The sequence below is a fragment of the Crocodylus siamensis genome, chromosome 15 (genome assembly GCF_052110815.1).
Source record: "Crocodylus siamensis isolate JL-2025a chromosome 15, ASM5211081v1, whole genome shotgun sequence".
In the NCBI taxonomy this organism is placed as follows: domain Eukaryota; kingdom Metazoa; phylum Chordata; order Crocodylia; family Crocodylidae; genus Crocodylus; species Crocodylus siamensis.
This window is the reverse complement of record NC_143409.1, coordinates 308683-331646: the sequence shown is the minus strand read 5'-3', so window position 1 is coordinate 331646 and position 22964 is coordinate 308683. Positions and strand designations below refer to the sequence as shown.

General features: G+C 52.5%; 1 protein-coding gene across 3 annotated transcripts in view; it reads right to left on the bottom strand.

Annotated features, from left to right (window-relative positions):
• Positions 1–22964, bottom strand: part of MAP1A (microtubule associated protein 1A) — a 78683-nt gene that overhangs the window by 43445 nt on the left and 12274 nt on the right. Inside the window, exons 1-3 of one of the 3 annotated variants that reach the window (XM_090029145.1) lie at positions 19189–19326; positions 17179–17280; positions 4486–4557 (exon numbers count right to left, since the gene is read on the bottom strand). In XM_090029145.1, the coding sequence (XP_089885271.1) occupies positions 4486–4557; positions 17179–17280; positions 19189–19315 (301 nt within the window). In that variant the 5' untranslated portion in view covers positions 19316–19326. Of the gene's footprint in view, positions 1–4485; positions 4558–17178; positions 17281–19188; positions 19327–22964 lie in introns of those variants that run through there. The other 2 variants (XM_090029146.1, XM_090029147.1) reach the window with 2 other exon arrangements.

Here is a 22964-nt window from a genome sequence, read left to right as displayed (position 1 = left end):
TTTGTTGCTGCTATGCTGCCAGATGGAGGCCCAAGGGGACATGCAGCCGGCATGCTCGGTCCCCTGCCTCTCCCTACTGCGCCCAGGCCACTGGTGTCCCCTGCCTGCTCCAGGCTGGACTCAGGCCAGGGATCCAAGACAGGAGCTGGCTGCCAGTCAAACTGCATGTGCTGGTGCCCAGCTGGGACTGAAACTCCAGGAGGCCCCTGGCTAGAGGGTCAGACAGCGGCATGGCCTCAACCCCCTGCGCTTCTGGGGCAGGCAGAGGCATGTGGGGGCATTGTGCCTTGTAGTTTTGCAACAGGAGTTGCCTGCCCAGCTTTAGGACAAGGTTCAGGCAAGACTTCTGAGCTGGTCCTGCCGCAAGCAGGGGTAGAACTAGATGTGACCTCCAAGGTCTCTCCCAGTGCCACTGCTCTACAATCCTATGGAGCTGCTCAGAGCAGAACCTGCAGCACAATGCGGTACCTGGGCTGCAGCCAGGCCTGCGCTTGGAGCCACGGGTGTGATGAGCCAGCAGGCAGGTGGACCTGCTTTTCCCCAAAGGAACAGCAGCTGCCACCAGCCCACAGGCAGGAGCAGGTTCTGAGCTCCCACCCCACGCCCAGCTCCCATACAGCAGCCCTGACTTTGTGCTGCCGAGGCAGCTCCAGCAGTGCCATTCCTTGGCTGCAGCCTGGCTGTGCGGACCCAAGCGCAGCTGAAAGGTTTTCTGCATTCATCACCAGCTCCTGCCCAGGGCTCTGCTCTCCATGTGCCCCCTGCTCTTGGGCCTCCTGCCTCCCCCAGGGGCCAACGGATGGAGGTGAGAATGGGGGAAAGGAAGTTGTGTGCATCTTACCACAGTGCCTTCAACACCAAACCCATATGAAAATTACTTGCAAATATACCAACTGGCACATGTGAAATGTTCACAGAAGCATCCGGTTTCTGTCCAAAGTAGCAGCACTACTATGTGGGTGCTCAGAGACCGACAGGCTCCACAGGGACACGTGGGCAAGAACTATTGCTATTCTCAGGGCACTATTCCACTCACAACTGGTTCGTCTGTTGGGCTCCCTCAGTCACTGGCACATCAATGAGCAGGGGAAAAAGTGGAAAATCTCAATTGAAACACAGAAAAGCGTGCATTTTTCATGCCCCACTGAAAACGTGGCACCATTCCACAGTAGGCAGCACCATTTCTGCCCTCTTATTTTTGCCTCTTGACCAATCAGCAGCACCCCCCCATTCCCCCTGCAGTTTTCTGTGGTGAACAGAAAACATGGATCCGTACCACCAATGTCCAGAGGAGGCTCCATGTCGATGGGTCCAGGGGGGTGTGACAGTGGAAGCTACGAGTACTGTTGTCTGTAGGGCACATGCAGAGAGCTGCCCTTGAGCCATTACAGAAGGATGCTGAAAAGATTCAGTTTTCCTCTGGGCTCCCTGCAACAGGAGGTTGCTGCTGTCCACCTGGCTGCTGTCCTGGCGCAGGATACAACAGATTGTAGAGATGCCAAGAAAAAAAAAAAAAAAAAACCAAACAAACAAACAGCGCACTGTGCTCCCATCCTACCGAAATCACCTGGCTGCATCGAATCCTAGGACAGTCCGGCTGGTGGGATCCTCACGAGGGCACATCTAGTCCAGACCCCCGCTCAAGGCAGGTTCATCCCCAAGTAAACCATGCCAGCCAAGTGTTTGCCCAGTCTGCTCTTGAAAACTTCCAGGGACAGAGATGCCTCCCTAGGCAGCCTGTTCCAGTGCTTGACCACCCCCATAGCCAGAAATCCCTCTTCCTTTCCAACCTAAACTTCCTTTGCTGCAGCTTGAGGCCAGGGCTCCTAGCCCTCTGCCCTATGGTCACAGAGAAAAGGCCAATCTCCATCTTCTCTGGAATTGGCCTTCAGGTATTCAAAGCTGTTAATCAAATCCTCCCTCAGTCTTCTCTTCTTCAGACTAAATAACTGCAGCTCTTTCCTCCCTTCCTCATAAGTCTCACTTTCCAGGCCCCAATCATTTTTGTTGCTCTGTGCTGGACTCCTTCCCATCTGTCCACATCCTTCTCAAGGTGTGGTGCCCAAAACTGGACACTGTACTCCAGGGGAAGCCTCCCAGTGCCAAACAGAACATAAAAGAACCACTTCCCTCCATTTGCAAGTGATACTTCTGTTAAACACAGCCCAGTGCAGTCTTGTTTTCTTTTTAAACTTTTTGCAGCAAGAGAATACTGTTCCCCCATATTCGACTCATGGTCACTGTAACCCCTGGGTCTTTTTCTGCAGTACTACAACCTAGCCACTCATTCCCCAATCTGCATTTGTGCATGTAGTTATTCCATCCCAAGTGCAAGACTTCACCCTTGTCCTTGTTGAATCTCATCCAGTTGATATCAGACCATTGTTTCAGGCCATCCAGGTCATTCTGGATCCCAGCCCTGCCCTCCAGTATCTGCAACTCCACCCAGCTTGGTGTCATCTGCAAATGTGCTAAGTGTGTCCTTGATCCCATCATCCAAATCATTAATGAAGATACTAAAACACCACTGGAGCCAGGACAGACCCCTGAAGAACCCTACTCAACACCTCCTCCTTTTACCTACTTGGCTTTTCTTGCGTGCCCTATTCTCTCTCATAGGAATCACTTCATGTTGCTTAGCAAATTTATTTTTCTTGTAATTTTTAAATAAAGGATACCTGAACAGGAAAGCAGAAATAAGACAAGGCCAGCCAGTCAGTGAAAGGAAAAGCTATTCTGGGAAACTGGAAATAAAGAATTAAAATAAAACAGGTTACATGCTTAAGGAGAGATGACAAGTATTTGATTAAAACCAGAGAATCTTATGTAAGGTGCAAACACAGCATCTGGAGTCCTTAAAACTGTCAAATGACCAGAAAAAGGTGCTTGTCAAATTCAGGATGGACACAGGACTACCCAGTCATCTTGCTCAAAAAAAAAAGGATGGCCCATTGGCCCCTCCAGTGATCAGCCCGAGGTCCTAGACCTCAGATCATTAGTACACTGACCTACAGGCCTCAGCTGGACTGCAAGAAACCCTGCCAGCATCCACAGGCTGCTGGGCCCTAGTCTGTGGAGGCCCTGTTGGTCACCTGAAGCAGGCGTGAGGATTGGAACTGGAGCCCATGGATTACATTTCTGGATCAGCGCAGTCACAGAACAGCGGAGTAGTCCGACGACTGGTATGTGCCATCCAACGGGATGGGGGTCAGCACCAAATCCAGGTACAGGTAACAATGATCAGTAACAGATGCTGTGTGCACACAAGTGCTGTGCAACACTGGCTTGTTGGTCATGGCAAGGGAACTACAAATACCACATCTTTGACAAAGCAAAAGAAAATCTTAAAAACTGCATTGGCTTACCAGAGGGGTCTTCAAAACCTGCACTAACATTAATTCAACAGGAAAACCTAGTACATGAGGTGGCCTTGTTCTAATAAAAAGGTAAAGACCGCTTACTTTACATATTTAATAAATCTGCTATGAATTCTAAACATACCTTTCTAAAGGAAAAAAAAAATGCTTGGTAGTAGCACTTGTGTTGGTAGATAGCCCCATAAGGGCTAGTATGTCTTTTTAAAATAAAAAAGAGCCGACCAGCAGTCTTCACAGGAGTACTGAGCAAACAGGATTTTTAAGATTAAAAATAAAAAGATGCCAAACCTCTGAGAATGAGTTGCACTCCTCGCATGCCACCACCAAACACTTACAGTTCAATTTCATAAATACAAAGTTTGTGAAAAAAAATTCAAAAATTAGAAGCCAAGGGATAGTAGAGTGCTCATCTGAACTCTGGGGTGGGGGAAAGAGGCCTTAGATCGGGGGTCAGCAACCCCTGGCACGCATGCCAAGCATGGTACGCAAGGCCATTTTGCTTGGCACACCACCGCCAGCCCAGGCTCTCAGCAGCTGCTCCTGGCAGGTGGCTGGGAGACTGCAAGCCCTCCTCCATGGGTCAGCTGCAGCTGCTCCAGGCTCTGGCATGTCAGCACTCTGGCACCTTCCAAGGTAGACATCGTGGGTTTTTTTGCCACTCTGGCCAAAAAATGTTGCCAACCCTGCCCTAGAGCTTTCAGCCAGAAACCAGCACGGCTTTCCCATGCCTAGAGCGCACCGGCAACTAGGAACTGGTGCTCGAGCAGTTTCTCTAAACAGCTGAAGAGACTGGAGAACAGCACACCCAGATACTAGTTTCGGTTTCTTCAACTAGCCATTTGGATGCTGTGCCTAGGCATCATTAAATCACTGTAGAAAAGAACCTTTCAAATGCACACATGCACATGCCCCCCCCACACACACACACCAACTCACCCAGCTTCCCAGCCAGGTCACCATGACAGACTTGGTGCTCTTACCTGGGGATGGTGCAGCACTGACCTAGGGTTATGCATAACAAAACATTTCAAGAACAAGTGTTTTATAAAATAGGACAGGCCTGTTTCTAGAGAACAGTATTGATACGCAACTTCCATTACTACCTCACCTGTTCTAGCGGAACCTTGCTGCTGTAGTCTGAAGGGTGACAAGTCAGAATGGTTCAGAAAAAGTTTCTGTTCTGCATTTGGAAAACAAGAGGAAGATATTCACATTTCACAGTAAGGATGCAGCTCCCCTTCTGGGGACAAGGAACTGCACCCCGCAAGGAATCCTGGTTCTTCTGCACAGCTCCTTTAGGAGACCATGTTAACAAGACACAAATGCAGAAGATGCAGCCGGCATCTCTATGCTGAGAGGTCCCCATGTTGGGAAGTTGTCTCCCTCAAGAGGAGTGAAGCTTCCATGAATTAGCCTTCATGAGATTTCTTCTCCTCCCATCCCTGCCAGGGCTTTTCAGAAGCACTGCCCAGAGGAAGACCTGCCTCAGCAGCACAGCTGCCTTGGCGAAGGTCAGCTTGGCAACACTGCTGTGTCCCAGCCCATGGAAGGCTCCTGCGTGTAAGGTCAGAGCCTTCAAATGGCAGCTGAAGAGAACTGCAGAACTCCGAGTGCATGCTGCACCAGGAGAGCCCAATGTGACGTGCACCAGGGTCTAAAAATGCCAGGCTTTGGAGGCTGATAAGCCAATTGCAGAATGCCATCTGCTCAGAGGCAAGCAGTTGTTAGGTCACGAGGTGCCCTACAAAAACTGTTCTCTGTAGAAATGAACACCAAGTGAAGCATGCAATGGGAGAGGAGATTCCCGAGCTGGAAGCTGTATTTGAGAACATGCAAGAGTATAATAATCCATTGGCTTTGAGGAGGCAGAGGGAAAATCTTTTTTGAAGGACAACAGCCAATTTGTTGTTTTCAGCCTAAACTTACAATTTTTCCATTTCTAAACCATTTTAAATACTTCAATAAATGATCCCTAATTACTTGTAATGTATTTCAATTCAGTAATTAAAATTTACAAAAATAATCTAAAGATTGTAATTTAGAGTGAGAAGGAAATAAAAAGGAAAGCTCTGCTGAACTATGCATTTATTCAATTTATATACCATCATTCCCAGCAAAGCTTGCTTGCAAAAATGTTGTGGGAGACCATATCAAAAGCCTTGCTAAAGTCAAGGTATATCATGTCCACTGCTCTTTCCGCATCCACAGAGCCAGTCATCTCATCGTAGAAGGCAATCAGGTTGGTCAGGCATGCTGACCAACTCCTGCAAGTGCTTAGAAATGGAGGTTTTGAGGACCTGCTCCATGATTTTTCCAAGGACTGGGGTGAGGTTGACTGGTCTGTAGTTGCCTGGATCCTTCTTCTTCCCTTTCTTAAGTATGGGCACTAGATTTGCCCTTTTCCAATCATCCAGGACCTCTCCCAATTGCCATGATTTTTCCAAAGACAATGGCCAGTGGCTCTGCAATCACATCAGCCAACTCCCTCAGCACCCTCGGGGGCATCCCATCCAGCCCTATGGACTTGTACATGTCCAGCTTTTATAAACAGTCCCTAACCTGTTTTTTCACCACAGAAGGCTGCTCACCTCCTCCCCAAACTGTGCTGCCCAGTGCAGTAGTCTGGGAGCTGCCCTTGCCTGTTAAGACTGAGGTGAAGAAGGCATTAAACACTTCAGCTTTTTCTACATCCTCCATCACAATGTGGGGGGATGTGGGCATGCTAGAAGGGAGCAATAGGCTGTAATCAGACCTAGACAGGTTACAAGGGTGGGCAGATGAGAATAGGATGGGATTCAACACAGACAAGTGCAAAGCGATGCACCTGGGGAGGAACAACCGGCACCGTACCTACAGGCTGGGGAACTCCCTTCTTGTCAGTACAGAGGTGGAAAAGGATCTTGGAGTCATCACTGATGCCAAGATGAACATGGGCCGGCAGTGTGGGGATATAGTCAGGAAGGCCAACCGCACCTTGTCGTGCATCCATAGATGCATCTCGAGCAGGTCCAAGGAGGTGATCCTCCCCCTCTATGCGGCACTGGTCAGGCCGCAGCTGGAGGACTGCGTCCAGTTCTGGGTGCCGCACTTCAAGAGGGATGTGGACAGCATGGAGAGGGTCCAGAGGAGGCCACTTGCATGATCCGGGGACAGCAGGGCAGGCCCTACGAGGAGAGGCGACAGGACCTGAACCTGTTCAGCCTCCACAAGAGAAGGCTGGGGGTGGGAATCTAGTGGCCTGTTACAAACTAGTCAGGGGGGACCAGCAGGCACTGGGGGAGTCCCTGTTCCCCCGAGCACTGCCAGGAGTGACCAGGAATAACGGTCACAAGCTGGCAGAGGGTAGATTTAGGCTGGAGATCAGGAGGTCCAACTTCATGGTCAGGGCAGCTAGGATCTGGAACCAGCTTCCAAGAGAAGTGGTGCTGGCTCCTACCCTGGGGGTGTTTAAGAGGAGGTTAGACCTTGCTGGGATCGTTTGACCCCAGTAATCTTTCCTGCCACGGCGGGGGGTCGGACTAGATGATCTGCTCAGGTCTCTTCCGGCCATAGAAACTATGAAACAAGGTTGCCTCCCCCATTCAGTGAGGGACCCCCACTTTCTCTGATCCTCCGTTTGTTGCTGGCATACTTATAGAAACCCTTCTTGTTACCCTTCACATCCATTGCTAGCTGCAATTCCAATTGTGCTTTGGCCTTCCTGACTTCATCCCTGCATGTCCAAGCAATACTCTTATACTCCTCTCTATTTCTTTGTCCAAGTTTCCACTTCTTATAAGCTTCCTTTTTGTGTTTTAGTTTTCTGACTTGCAGACTTGTCAGTGTTTAAATTGAGATTTTCCACTTTTTCCCTGCTCACTGGTGTTCCAGTGACTGAGGGAGGGCACCCAACAGACAGACCCAGTTGTGAGTGGAATAGTGCCCTGAGAACAGTAGTAGTTCTTGCCCATGGGTTGCCATGCACTACTACATTCCCCACCAATTTGTCCCCCATTTGTGAGCAGCAGGTCAGAAAGAGCACAGCCCCTAGCTGGCCACTCCAGCACTTGTAGCAGGAAGTTGTCTTGATGCAACTGCACTTGGAAGTTAAACTTGGTGGAGGCTTATGTCAGAGACAGGGAGTAACGCTGGCTCTCCCTCTCCTGCAGCAGCAAGTGGAACTGAAGGAGGCTGCAGCCCATCCGCCCTGATGGGGGGCAGGCTCAGCACAGCTTTGCCCTTTGGCCCTGCTGTTCCAGGGTCTAGTCTCCAGTGCATAAGCAGAGGGGGTGTCAGGCTGGCATGGGCTGGAAAAACACAGCCTTTCCAGGATGGGTGCACACATGTTCACTGCCCGCAAAGCCAGGGCCTATTATAACCATTGCTCCAGCCCTGGTCCCTTCCTGGATTTCCAGAGCCCAGTTCCAACATGGAATTTGGATCTTTGGATCTGGCTTCTCTCCCACACTTCTCCCTGCATCACGAGCAGCACCGTGCATCATGGCCCCTGACTCTTCCACAGTTCTCACGAAGTCTTGACGTACCACCACTCCAGGCAAATCCCTAGATAGGTCTCAGGGTCACAGCACACCAGCTCCTGAAATCTGAGCCTCTTAGCACCAAGATGCTTATTGTCAAAACTGCCGCTCCAAGCTGCTCCAGGGCCCTGGACCATGAGGACAGACCAGCTCGCCATTCCTCTTCCACAAGGTTTGTATGCTTTACCTTTTACTTATTGCCTCAGACCCTTAGTGGACCTGCCAGAACTGTCCCAAGGCCCCTGCACAGACAAGCTCTCAGAGCGCTGTGCTCCACTGTCGCATTCCCCCTGCATGGCAGGTGCCTTCCACTGGGAACTGGTCAGCAGTGTCCCTGCTCCCATCTCATAGGTTTCATAGACATTAGGGCTGGAAGGGACCTTGAAGATCATCGAGTCCAGCCCCCTGCCCCAGGGGCAGGAAGACAGCTAGGGTCAAAGGATCCCAGCAAGATAAACTTCCAAGCGTTTCCTGAATGAGTCCAGAGTAGGTGCCTCCACCACTTCTGGAGGAAGTCTATTCCAGGTCTTGGGGGCTTGGACCGTAAAGACATTTTTTCTCATGTCCACCCTGAAATGGTCTTGTACAAGCTTATGACTGTTGGTCCTTATTTTTCCTTGGTCTGTTCACCAGAGCGCCCCTTCTCCCAGATCCTGATGTACTTATAGGCAGCCACCAGGTCCCCCTGAGCCTGCGCTTTTCCAGACTGAAGAGTCCCATGACTCTCAGCCTCTCTTCATAAGGCCTAGTCTCTTGCCCCCTGATCATGCGCGTGTCTCTCCTCTGGACTCTCTGTAGCCTCTCCACTTCCTTCTTGGATTGTGGAGCCCAGAACTGGACGCAGTACTCCAGCTGCGGCCTCACCAAGGCTGAGTAAAGCAGGAGGATGACATCCTGGGATTTACTTGAGAAGCATCTATGGATGTAAGCCAGGGTTTTGTTTGTTTTACCAGCTGTGACATTGCATTGGTGGCTCATGTTCATCTTGTGGTCAGACTTGGGGGTCAGGACTTTTTCAGCCGTGGTGCTAGCAAGCATAGCACTGCCAAGCTTATAAGTATGCTGCAGGTCCCCTCCTGCCCCCCAAGGTGGAGTGCCTTACATTTATCAGTATTGAAAATCATCAGGTTAGTATCCGCCCACTTACTAAGTTTATCCAAGTCAGCCTGGATCACTAGTCTGTCCTCAGATGTGGACACTATGCCCCAAAGTTACTGTCCTGTTCAGAGACACTAATTTCTTCTCCTTTGGTGTTGAGCGTCCCTGGGCCACCATGGGTCAGCATGACCCAAGTCACACCCAAACTATTCTGTGCCATTGTCAGCAGGGAGGCTGGTCTCCTCCACAGGCTGCTGCTGCTCTACCTGCATGGTTGCCCTGCAACAGGTTGGATGTTCAAGGCAAAGCTCTGCTCTGGTGTTTATGCAGGTTACCCGACTCTCTTTCATCTGCTAGCAACAGACCCCACTGCCCCTCTCCCTCCATCCCTGGCCCCTGTGCCCACTGGTCCCCTTACAGGCTCATACTCTTGCCTCTGCCAGACCCTGCAGCCCAGCTGTCTGTTGTAGCCGAGTGTCACTGCAGCAACCTCCAGGCTGCTGGGCCCAGCACAGAATGCCTCTGTCAGCACAAGTCCTTGCAGCCTCATTCACTCAGCAACACTGAGCGCAAAGATGCCAGCACCACCCTGCCCTGCATACTAACCTCTCCTTCCCTCCCCAGCCTCTGGTGCCACTGCTCCCTGGCCCCCCCAGTTCTTGGTCCTGCACCTGCCATTGAGGTGAAGGACACTCCACGACCACGACAACAGGTCTGCTTCACAGCCCCAGGCTTCAGCCCCATGCTGTGCTGTGCTATGTTAGGTGAAGGATGCTCAACCCCACTGCTGTAACTGGGTTGGGGGGTGCACACGCTCAGCCTGCACTAACCAGCACCAGGACCAGCAAGTTTGTTCTGGTTTGATACCTGGCTGTACAGGAGACTTCCTGGGAAGCAGAAGGTCCTTCACAGGAGGTTGCTGCTTGCATCCCACCCTGGGCTGACACATGGCAGCAGAACTGGCTCTCTGCTGGGACAGGCAGGTGCCAGCCGAGAGCCGGGATCTCTCCTAGGAAGGGCTGGGCAGGTGGAGCCACTGCCAGCAGCTCGCTGGGCACAGGGCAAGACTTCCAACCACACAGCAGGGCTGCTCATCTTCTGGGCAAGGAGAAAGTAGGAAAAGTTGGAGACACTGTGACAGATGAACCTACAACCATCCCCTCTGCACTGGACTGCCCCTTCCTTCCCTGTCCTCCATGGCTAGGGCAGTCCATGGTGCCTCCGAGGCTGCAGCAGAGGCAGTGCTTTGGGCCATGCCTAAAGCTACCTGTGCTAGCAGCACCACCTCTTAGATAAGCAAGAGGAGCCTGTCAACAGCCCCATTGCCGGGGGGCAGAAGCACATCTCCCCATCTGGCCTGGAGTGACAGACACTGCTGCTGGACCAAAGGACAAAGGTGCTGCGAAAAGGCACACAGAAAGCAGCACTGGCTAGGCCAGGTGCAACTGCCAGAGATCCCACAGTTACCAGGCTGCATACGGCTTCCTTGGTTTAGCAGCCAGTCCCCTTCCAGGGGCACGGGCTGGATCGAAGGGGCACTTTCACACAGACTTGTACCAAAATAGCTGCACCTGGAAAGGCTTCCCAGTACAGGCAAGACCTCAGCTCAAGCTGCAGCGGGGCAGTATGGCCATGTTGATGTCCCCCTGTGCCTTCCTCAGGGAAACCTGACCCACCACAAAAATCACAAGAGATTCAACCTCTGAGGACTTGCTGCAGGGACACTACCTGGTCTGCTCTGCTCTGCTCCATCCCTGCATGCTCCTCCCACATGGGAAGGGAAGGGAGGGGAACACAAGGACCTGCAAGATAAAATTTGAGTGCCCAGCTCGGTTAGGCAGTACCAAGTCCCAGCTCAGGCAAGTCACTGGGGAGGAGATGCTTAATAGCTGGGAGCTGTTGTCTCAGGTGACAGAAGCAATTCTTTCTCCAACCCTGGCCCCTGTTGCAACCTTCCCAAAGTCCTGCTGGAAAGACCCAGATATTCCCACATACTGTGCATAGGCCTCCGAACAAGTCTCCTCCTGCATCGCTTCTCCCATCGTGATCGGACGTGAAGCTAGAGCACCAGTTCCTCCAGAACCAAGGGGACAAATCCTTTGCAGCCACAGTAACAGGCAACATCCCACTGCAAGAGGCAGCCAGAGGACAGTCTTGCAGTGGCTGGCACTAGCTCTGCAGTGCAGGTGCCTGGAACTGCTGATCTGCACATGGGAATGGCATTTCTATCTCCAACATCACACTTCACCACTGATCCCAGACTGTCTGGCTAGAGACAGACCTTCCTCCCTGCACCACACAAGCATCTGACCAAGTAAGTTCAGTACAGACTTCGTCCTTTGTACTTCTCTGGCACAGAGACTAGACAGTTACCAATCTGCTGCTTATTCCAGGGAAGCATGTACACACAGCCAATGCAAAAACCAGGCTCACATCACTATGATCCTATTGTTCCCTACAACTTATTGGTTTAACCCAAGGTCACCTCATCCTGAACAAATGCTGCAGTCTTACTGCAGGCCTATACAGTACTCAGGGGGCCCCCATGTTCACTGCAAACTATTGACTAATGCAGTAGATATGAGAAGTACTAATTCTATAGTTTACAAAGCATTTTAAAGTTCTGGGGTGGGGGATGGGGAGGGACACTAAACCAACACAAATCCTTTCACTTCACAGATGGACAAAGGGGAACGACTCCAAGGTCAGAGTGTGGGGGCAGCAGAGACGTCATCAGGAAGGAGGAAGCCAAGGCTCAGCACAGCAGTCTCTGCCATTTCCAGGCAAGCTGGACCTGCAAGAGATGGCCCACAGATTGCATGGGTTTTTCTGAACTTCCCCAGCCTTTGGTTACAGGAGACTTTGCCTGGGATGCACAGAACATTTTCTAAAGTCTCTTTAATCATTTTGCTTATGAGGAGAAAGTTCTTCCCACAACAAGGTCTTAACAATGGTCAGACTTCAGACCAGTTCTGCCCTGTGGTAGACAGGTGAATCTCAGAGCAGCACCCACTCCCAATGCTACTCTTTTCCAGAATATGACCCAACTGCTTCTGCTAGATGCAAGTAGGAGTGCAGGTGCTGGACTAAGCCTTTCCATGCAACTGTAAATGCTCAGAACAGTGGGGCCCAATCCTGCCTGGGTCCTCTGGGTGCCAGAGCAATGAAAGAGAGACATTTACTAGAAAACCTGATCCTGACTCTTATTCAAGGTGGAGCTTTGCTGCTGCTTCTTTCTGCAGGCCTACAAAAAGAGCAGAAGTCTCATCTGGAAGAGGCAGAGATGCAGACAGTTGGGGCCAAGCTCTTACATCAGGAATGATGTGTGTATGCGTTTGAGAAGGGGGTGGGGAAAGGAAGATTCCTGACTGGTAAAGGTGAATGATATTTAGACACCACACACTGATGGCAGCCAGTTATCCAGGTTTGCAAAGAGGCAAAACAAGATGAAGCTCTGCAGGCTCCATCAATGGAAAGAGGTGTCATTGTCCCAGTGCATCAGCTCTCTCTCTCCTATCCACACTGCTTCATTTTTACAGGATCCTTCATACAGAAGCTGTTCTACTCTCAGGTTCAGAACACACTGCCAGGCTTTTAACATCCCTACTGCATGGATGACACCAACACCGAGTGCCGGCAAAGCCCAGGCCAGCTCACCCAGGAAGGCTCAGATAAGTGCCACAGGATGAGGGGAGCATCTTGCAGCTCCCTGTCCTGCTGCAAAAAGGGTGAGTTGACCATTGCCACTTCGAGCAGAGGAGGATCAGCCAGGCCATGCACGCAGGTTAGCAGCGCCTCCCAGTGATTACCGGGAGTGGCCAAAGAGGTTCCTGGTAGGAGCGTGAAGATGTGGCCTCTATCCAGTGCCTTCGTGCAATAAGGCTGCAGTTGTGGCATAGCTTGACCTGCAACCCAAACTGCAGGGTTTTCAGGACAGTGAGAATTGCAAGAGGTGGAGGGTCTGCTGCCTCTTACTTGGGCAGCGCAGTCAGTAGCTCTGTTACTTGGACACCAGGGCCTCACCTCAGAGATCAACTGGCAAAGAGGGGTAGGAGCCATCACAGGCAGCAGCCTACTGCATCAGATTCCTCCCTGGGCAATTCATTCTCATGGCCAGTGCCTTTACTGCTACCTCTGACAAAAATGATTGAGGAAGTCACAACAGCCAAACTCCAGGTGCTGTGTGCAGCAGCTTTACTTGCAGCAGCTTTGTGCCGAGGGCTGATGATCTGGGAAGTTACCCTGGGGCACCCACATTCTAGTTTTCTGCCACTGTACTGCATCTAACTCACGACTCTGTGGCTCCAGTAGTCAACGGACTGGGCCATTATGGCAGCTTGTCAGCATTTTAGTCTGGAAGCAACATGTTGGAAAATGTACAATGCTCAGAACTAGCTGCAAGTGAAGTGCTTTTGTTAAGAACAGAACCAGAGCCACTGGGTCAGACCAGGGGCCCCTTTAGCCTAGTATCCCAACCCCAGCAGTGGTGGGAGTGGATGCTAGAGAGAGAGAGCACTGAACTGGAGCCATCTAGAGCGATCTCTCCCCTATTCAGTACCCTCCCTGGCACCCACCAGTACTAGTGTAGAGATGCCAGAGGCAAGGTCTCCAAGCATTCTGGTCAACAGCCATAAATGGATCCATCATCTATGAATTTATCTAGTCCCATATTGAACCTGTCTGTACTCTCTGCCTCCACCATCTCCTGTGGCAGTGAATTCCACAAATTAACTATGCACTGAGTTAAAGAAAGTGGGTGGGGGGGAAGTACTTCCTTGTTAGTTTTAAACGGTCACCTACTCATTTCAGTGTGTGGCCCCTTGTTCTAATATTCTGACACTTGGTGAACAACAGTTCCCTGTTCACTTGTGTCCACACCCTTCATAGTTTCATAGTTTGTAGGGTTGGAAGCGACCCACGCAGATCATCAAGTCCGACCCCCTGCCATGGGAGGAAAGAGTACCGGGGTCAAACGACCCTGGCAAGGTGATTATCTAGCCTCCTTTTGAAGACCCCCAGGGTAGGAACAAGCACCACTTCCCTTGGAAGTTGGTTCCAAATCCTAGCCGCCCTGACTGTGAAGTAGCGACTCCTGATGTCTAGCCTGAATATACTCTAATGCTTCATGGACCATGTTTCTCATCTCTGGAGGAGGTGATGGGAAAGCTGTGGTCCTTCAGACAGGTTGTAGCAAATGGACTAAGCAAGAAGAACATGCATCCTCTGTGTTCAGTCCCTGGCTGATCACATGACTCATGGGCCTCAGCATCATCTAGATGAGCCCCATCATTCTCATGTGGAAAGGTAGGCAGAATCCCAGGCTGGCACTTGGCATGACCCATTCTTCCTCAGCTTCCACATGGATAGAGGAAGCAGAGAGAGCCCAGCACCACACTACAAAGGGATTCTGTGGTCCCTGAACGACCTCTAGCTTGCAAAGAGTTTGTTTCAGGCTTCTGCATCTGAACATCTAAACTGGAGAGATGTCTACAACTCCACTTCATCTTCTGGTCTCTCTAGCTTCTGGAGTTCTGCTGGCTTGTGCCAAGTTTAAACATCCTGAGATAGCAGCCTGAACCAGAGTAAGTCTGGAGGCAATATTAAGCTGGGTCTCTGGTACAGGCATGGTCAGCTCCCAGGAATCGCTGGTTTACAGGCAGCTGACCTCACATTCCTCCAGAGGCACCTACATTCTTGGTGCAGGGAGAAGACACCGGCTTCCAGCACCTCGCTGCAGGGCTATTCCCAAAGTGCGGTGCACAAGTGTGATGACTCCCCACTTCAGTAATAGATAGCACTGGGGAGGAAGACGGAAAAGCCGGATCCCAGGTCTTTTGATACGGCAGAGATCCTGATTCCCAAAGTACTTAGATACACAATGCCCATTGAAAACAACCAGAAAAAAAAAAAAAAGGACATTGGGCATCTTGGTATCATAAAGCAGCAGTTCTCAACTTTTCTTGTACCAGGACCCATTTGTAAACAGCAGTGGCCAGTCCTAACCCAGTGCCCCTCACTCCTGACCTGCTGCTCCCCACCCCAGCCCTCTCGTGTGTGGGGCATCGTGGCGGGGAGGGCGAAGCAGCCCGTTACTCTGCCAGCGAGAACTCTGCCAGCCTGCAAGGGAAAGCCATGGTTTCCCAGGTTTTTCTCCTTTACAGGGGAATCTATTTTAAAAGTTTGTTTGCAACTCTTTTGATATATTCTGGCAACACACTTTTGGGTTGTGACCTACGGGTTGAGAAACACTGTCCTAAAGGATCTGGGTGAGGTTCCAGAGATCAATGTCTCCAGACTCCAACAGTGCAGTGGGATCACCCCATCATCCTTTTTGGACAGTTAGCACAAGAACCCTTGTGAAGGGGGAGCAGATGCTGGCAGGATCACACCGTCTTTCCTTTCAGACAGGTAGTACAGGAGCCCTTGTGAAGGGGAAGCAGATGCAGAAATTTGCTCCTATCTTTTCCAGCACCTGTGTGCAGGCACCTGGGGACATGTGCGCATTGAGGCACATTTAGGGCTAGATGGCCTTGGCACCCACTAGCTGCAGCTTCTTATTACTTGGGGAATGTTACTTTGCTGATCCTCATTACCACTTTGCAGAGGTAAAGATGGTCAGAGCCACACACCTGGGCAAGCCAAGGGGTTGCATGCCTGCTAGTAGAGAGGGCAGCTGCCAAGGGGCCTTCCCCAGGGAAGAGGGAAGCATACTGGGCACTGGCAAGAGGATGGGAGGTGTGAGGGCCTTCATGCACAGTGCACCTGCTGCATGTGACAGCTGTCTGGTGATCACCCTGCCTCAGACACCATGTAGTGGTCACCAGACCACAGCTGCTCCACAGGAGGACAAGAGTTGTACAGGACAGGACTTTAAGATGATTAAAATTTCCCTTTTTAAATGGTTTGAGTTGGACCTGGTCTTTAGATCACTGACCTAAAGTTCTGAGTCTATGCCAAGCTGCATGCCTACTGCCTTACTTTTGCCTTGCCACACACACTGCCACTTCCCTTCCCAACAGACATGAGAACGCAGAGCATCCTTTACACCTGCAGTTACATGATTATTTGCTCAAAAGTGGGAAGAAGTTACCAGCTCTCGCTCCAGACTGCTTTACAAGGGACGGGTCGCACCTACTACCCCCACTTCAGAGGCAGGAACAAGTAACAGACTAGCTGAGACCCTGGGAACACTCAAGAGGTCAATCCAGAGAAGAAAGCCAGATTGCCGCTTCCTAGTTCCTTGTGTGGGGGCACTGAAAGCAGCAGCTCCCTTCAAGCCTGCATGTATCGATAGTCTGCCTGGGTGTAACACGTGTGCATATAGGAAAGTCTGGCATTTACCACTCACTGCAACAGTTGGGATCTTGTCCAAGACAGCTGGAACCTTCAATATAAATTGTGATAAATTCAGCTGTGTTGCCCAAGCCAGCCCGGGAACAGAGGCTGACTCCACGTGCATGGGAGTAAAGCACCAGTTCAAAAGACATGAATGGCATTTAATACAAAGCACCTAGCATCACCCTTCCCTTCAGGAAAGCTAGGAATCAGAAGTCACGCATATTTAATGAGTCCTCTTCAGCCCTCCCCATCAAGGCGGTTACTGCTTGAGACTCTCAATAAAGGAGCAGCTAAGGGCTACAATTATTACTCCCTTATAAGGAGGTTTGAGAATAAGCAATATACATAAAAGGCTGTGCTGGAGCATATGTGCCAAGTGGGGAGGGAACAAATAAAATAGAGCAGTTACTTACCTTGCTGCATTAAAAAAAAATATGTGTATATATATATATATATATATATATATATATATATATATATATATATATATATATACACATACATATACATACACACACACACATATACACACACACACACACACACACACACATCTATCCTGTCCTTATTGCTTCTAATCCTTTCTAGCCTCACCAACAAGATCTAAAACTTTTGATTACATTTCTTTGTATCAACAGATTTATCTTTTTGATTAAACCTTCACTGTTCAGGTTAAAATCTACTAAAACCTGAACAAAACAAAAAAAATGCACTGGCAGAACTTAGCATCTGAACTGGAGACACTAGTAACAATGCTGTCCTTCTGCTTTCACCAACTCCCATTCCCAAAAGAAAAAAAAATTAAAAAGAAAACCCCCAAAAACCAAGAGAGAGCAAAAAAAGCTGACCTTTGACCTCTGAAGAGAACTGAGCAAGGTGCCGGGTCACGAAGAGTCGTAGCTGTTGATTCAAGTCACACGAGAGAAGGTCAATGTCCCATGAGCGAATTCCTGCCAACCAGTGGAAACAAAGTCCTCATTACATGATCACGAGGAGGGTGGCGAGTCATTGGAACAGGTTACTCAGAGGTGGCAGGATCTCCATCCTTGGAGGTTTTGAAGACCCAGCTAGACAAAACCCTGGCTGGGATGATCCAGATGGGAATGGTCTGGCTTTAAGCAGGGGCTTGGTCTAGATGTGATCTCCCAAGGTCCCTCCCAACCCTCATTTTCTGTGAGTCTACGATTTCCCAACCCAAGAAGAGAGGTCAGCAGTGTTAGTCTGAAGGCAAGACAGGGCAGCACCTGAGAGACCAACTGGTTCAGAGTCCAAAACCTACTTCAACAGATGCTAGGAAAGGCCTGGCCAGGAGTGGACCCTACCCATCTTCTGCTGAGAAGAACAGAGGTGATGGAGGGATCCACAGGGCTTGGCAGGAGGTCACAGCAGCCCCAGTGTCGGGTGCCAGGAAGGTGCCCACCTCCCACAAACTGTCGGCAGGAGCTGGCTGTCAAGCTCCACATACCCCTTTTAAAGAGGGCCCCTGAGTTACAGGGCAGGGAGGAGTAAGTGTGTTGCCCCTGCTTGTGAAGCCCAGCTGGAGAGCGACACCCAGTCACTGGTTGCCCGATTATGATTAGGCAAAAATGCAACAGGGGTTTTACTTCTTCCAGTGTCCAGCAAGAGCCAGGGGTGGAGATGGGACATTGGACTAACTGGATTACCAGTACCGCCAGGTACTGGTCCCCCAGAGCCAAACCCTGGCAGCATGTACCCCCTCCAGAGCACAAGCAAGTCTGTCACTTCCTCAGCCCCAAGACCCCTAGACTTTGCTTTTAGTCCTTGTGATCTATGCCAGCTCCTCGCCTTCTTATTGCAGCTCCTCTGACCAAGCAGCATCCTCACAGCCTGCTGGAGTGTCGCCCTTAGGGCTCTGGGGAAGAGCTTCCCATGCCAGGGGGCACGGCAAAGCCACAGGCTCTCACCCTCACACCCAGCAGGAAGCAGCCCCCTGCCAGGCTGGGGGAGAGAGGTGGCATCATGTTTGCTCCTGCAGCTCTGCCCACTCACTGCAGCCTCTGCAAAGCTCCAGCTGCATCAGGACTTGCTGACTGTGCCCTCTTACACCATCCTTCTGCTGCCCCCCAGCCCAAGGGATGGTGGCACGTCAGCTCTGGCACGACAGACACAAGGAGAAGAGAACAACACCAAACGAAGGACAGGAAAAACCCAAATTCCACGCCCTGTCTGCAACCCTCTGGAGCAGGGCTGGCGTCCCACTGACGGGACAGGGCCCCCGTCTCCGGTGGTCGCAGAGACCCGGCTCTGCAGCACAGGGACCCTGTCCACAAGATAGTTTTCAGCTGAATAATGTAATGGGCACTGCCCAGGGAAGGGCTGAGCCCTTAGCGTCGCAGCACGGCTGGAAGAGCAGATGCAGGTAGGGCAGCCAGCCCAGCCCTTGGCACCTGCCCCATGACACACCAACCCAAGGGGAGGCAGCAAAGGTCCAGTGTGAAGGCAAGAAGACCCTGTAGTCGCCCCGGACACAGAGTTTATCGTTGGCGGCTCTGCGGCTCGTCGCAGCAGGCCGCACTGCGGAGCGCGCCGCGACCCCGCCATCAGCTCGCGCAGGACGGAGGAGGGGGCGCCGGGGAGCCGGTCCTCTGTTGTACCCACACGGGGAAGCCGGCAGCGCCCTGACGGGTGTCCCGGCACAGCTCTGCGCTCCGGGGGGCGCACCGGACCGGGGCACTGCGGACACGTCCCCCTCCCCGCCCCGCCGGCCCACCGCCCGGGGACAGCCCCGGCCCCGCTCCGCCGGCCGCAGCAGCACCGCGGAGAGCTCCGGCCGGGCGGGCGGGCGGGGGGAGGGGGGCGGCGCGCTCCCGCCCACGGTACCCCGGCGTGGCGCTCACCGCGCTCCAGGGCGGCCCGCAGCGCCCCGCGCTCCGCCTCGGTGCCGACCTCGCCGATGACGACGAGCAGCGCGTGCCGCCGCCGCCGGGCCGCCGCCTCCATGGCGGCCGAGCCCGGGGTCTCCATAGCAACCTCCCGCTGCCGCGGCCGCTGCTGAGCGGGGCGACCGCCGCGCGCCTCTTAAGGAGCCCCGGGCGCCGCGCTCATTGGCCGCGGCCGGCGCGGGGGAGGAGCCGCCCGAGGCCCCGCCTCCGGCGCTGCGCCCACTCTGCAGCCCGGGTAGACTGAGGCCGGCGCAGGGCAAAGCGCGGCCCCGCCCGGGACAGTGCGGGAGACCTGCCCCGCCCTGCGCTCCCACCCCGCGGGGCGGCGGCAGCCGAGCCGGGAGCTGGCCCACTCCCGGGATGCGGGGCCCTCGGGCACACGGGGCTGTGCAGCGGAGCCGGGGGGTGGGGGCGGGGCCCGAGCACCCGGGGATGGCAGCGCATCCCGCCCGGCCCGGCCCGGCTCTTGCCGCTTCGGCTCTGCGGAGCTGCAGCCCTCTCTGCAGCGCGGCCCTGCGCCAGCTGGCCCCGGGCCAGGGCGAGGAGCGGGCACCGGCTGCGGGGCCTCCAGGCAGCACCGGCGCGGGGCGGCCCGGGGCCTTTCTGCCCTGGCAGCCGCCGGGAGGGAGGCAGGGAGGAAGAAAAACCCACCGCATCTCGCCTTCCAGAACCCCGCAGCTTCACTGCAGCGGACTGGAGCTCGAGCAGTTGTGACCAGCCGAGGTCTGCCCCCGTGGCCTTCCGGCGGGGCGACATCCTGGCTGTTTGTTGCTTTATACCTCAGTAAAACCTAGAAGCCCCATTCAAGCCCCTGGGCGCACATGTAAGGGAAAGAGAGTCCCTGTCCCGACGTGCTTCGCAATCCAAACGCATTGGGAGAGACGGCGGGTGGGAGATACAAGAGACCGCAGGAGCAGCACTAAGTGAGAAGTTCGTGGTCAGCATTACAAACAGCTGTCATGAAAAATGAATAAAGGAACAAAAACAGCAATACGGCAGGTCATGAATATGCCAGGATGGAAAGGACCCTGGGGTTTCAGTTTTCCAGTACTTCGCCCTGGACCTACCACTGGAGAAACCAGCAGTTTTACAAGGCACTTTCCACAGTCCATTCTCCCTAGGCAGCAGAGAAGAGCAGTGTGCGTCTGACTAAAGCCCCGGGGGAACCTGAGACCTAGGAGGCAGGTAAATAGCGTTCAAGCAGGTCACCAAGAAAAGCAGCAAGGTCCCAGGGATAGCGGGGCTTACACTCCTGAGATAAACAGCTGACTTGCCAAAGTGGCTTTGTTCCACAAACGAGTGACGTTGCTAGATCCCCTTGAGATCACCAGCCTGATCCCAGGAGCAGAAACTAAGCATCATCTCTGTGCAGCGAAAAGATCAAGAGAGGCCGAGCAGGCTGGATCCTGGGAGGCTGAGGCCCCACCTGGTTCTCAGAAGCCAGGTCAAGGAGTCAGTGAGAAGGGGTAGTATGGTCAGGCTGGCTGCGGTGGCAGGCAGGAATGCAAACCTGTTTTGTACAGATTGCAGTGGGGCTATGTGGCTGTAAGGAGCCTGAAGAGTGGTGCTAGTTTCAATAGGAGACAAATATGAAAAAGCAGAATGCTGTGACTGAAAGCATGTTGCAGTCTTACCACTAGCAGTTGCTAACAGCTCACTTGAACTTCCCAAAAGTCCTGCTCTTTCCCCCATAACCCTATATATGCATGTGACGGGACTCCCAACCCTCCCCTCACCTGAGGGAAGAAAGAGACGTGTTGCAGGGCGCAAGCTGGCCAATGCAGCTTGCAGAAAATGGGGCTGGAGAGCTGATCTGGAGAATTGGCAACACCTGGGCCCTGTTTCCAGCCTCTGAGCAGGTAAGGGGAAGGTGGAGCAGGCCAAGTTATATAAGCTGTCTGGCCCAGCTCCCTGTGAGGGTGGGTGTTTCATAGTCACTAAATGAGTTGGAAGGGACCCATTAGATCATTGAGTCTGACCCCCCTGCCTTGGGCAGGAAAGAGTGCTGGGGTCAGATGACCCCAGCCAGGTGTCTGTCCAATCTCCTTTTGAATATTTCCAAGGAAGGGGACAGCGCCAGCTCCCTTGGAAGCCTATTCCATAGTTTGGTGACCCTCACTGTAAAGAACTTTTTCCTGATGTCCAGCCTGAATTTGCGCTCTTTTAACTTGTATCCATTGTTTCTAGTTACCCTGACTGTCGCCCTGGTAAACATTGTACCCCCCACTTCCTGCTGATTCATAGATTCATAGATGCTAGGGTCGGAAGGGACCTCAATGGATCATCGAGTCCGACCCCCTGCATAAGCAGGAAAGAGTGCTGGGCCTACATTACCCCAGCTAGATACACATCCAACCTTCTCTTGAATACCCCCAGGGTAGGGGAGAGCACCACCTCCCTTGGGAGCCCGTTCCAGACCTTGGCCACTCGAACTGTGAAGAAGTTCCTCCTAATATCCAATCTAAATCTGCTCTCTTCTAGCTTGTGGCCATTATTTCTTGTAACCCCCGGGGGCGCCTTGGTGAATAAATACTCACCAATTCCCTTCTGTGCCCCCCTGACGAACTTATAGGCAGCCACCAGGTCGCCTCTCAACCTTCTCTTGTGGAGGCTGAAAAGGTCCAGTTTCTCTAATCTCTCCTCGTAGGGCTTGGCCTGCAGGCCCTTAACCATACGAGTGGCCCTTCTCTGGACCCTCTCCAGGTTATCCGCATCCTTCGTGAAGTGCGGCGCCCAGAATTGCACGCAGTACTCCAGCTGCGGTCTGACCAGCGCCCGATAGAGGGGAAGTATCACTTCCTTGGACCTATTTGTCATGCATCTGCTGATGCACGATAAAGTGCCATTGGCTTTTCTGATGGTTTCGTCACACTGCCGACTCATGTTCATCTTGGAGTCCACTAGGACTCCAAGATCCCTTTCCACTTCCGTGCCACCCAGCAGGTCATTTCCTAGGCTGTAGGTGTGCTGGACATTTTTCCTCCCTAGATGCAGCACTTTGCATTTCTCCTTGTTGAACTGCATTCTGTTGTTTTCTGCCCACTTGTCTAACCTGTTCAGGTCTGCTTGCAGCTGCTCCCTGCCCTCTGGCATGTCCACTTCGCCCCATAGCTTAGTGTCATCTGCAAACTTGGACAGAGTACATTTCACCCCCTCGTCCAAGTCGCTGATGAAGACATTAAAGAGTATCGGTCCAAGCACCGAGCCCTGCGGGACCCCACTGCCCACACTCTTCCAGGTCAAAACCGACCCATCCACCACAACTCTCTGGGTGCGACCCTCCAGCCAATTCTCCACCCACCGGACTGTGCAGTCATCCAAGTCACAGCCCCTTAACTTGTTCACCAGTATGGGGTGGGATACCGTATCAAAGGCCTTCCTGAAGTCCAAGTATACGACATCCACCCCTCCTCCTGCGTCGAGGCGTTTTGTGACCTGGTCATAAAAAGAGACTAGATTGGTCAGGCACGATCTACCTGCCACGAACCCGTGCTGGTTTCCCCTCAGCATAATTTGTCCTGCCGGGCTCTCACAAATGTGAGCCTTGATGATTTTCTCAAAGATTTTGCCAAGGATGGAGATGAGACTGACTGGCCTACAGTTACCCGGGTCCTCCTTCCTCCCCTTCTTGAAAATGGGAACCACATTGCCCCTTTTCCAGTCCTCCGGGACTTGACCCGTGCGCCACGAGCATTCAAATATTCCCGCCAGTGGCTCTGCAATGATGTCGG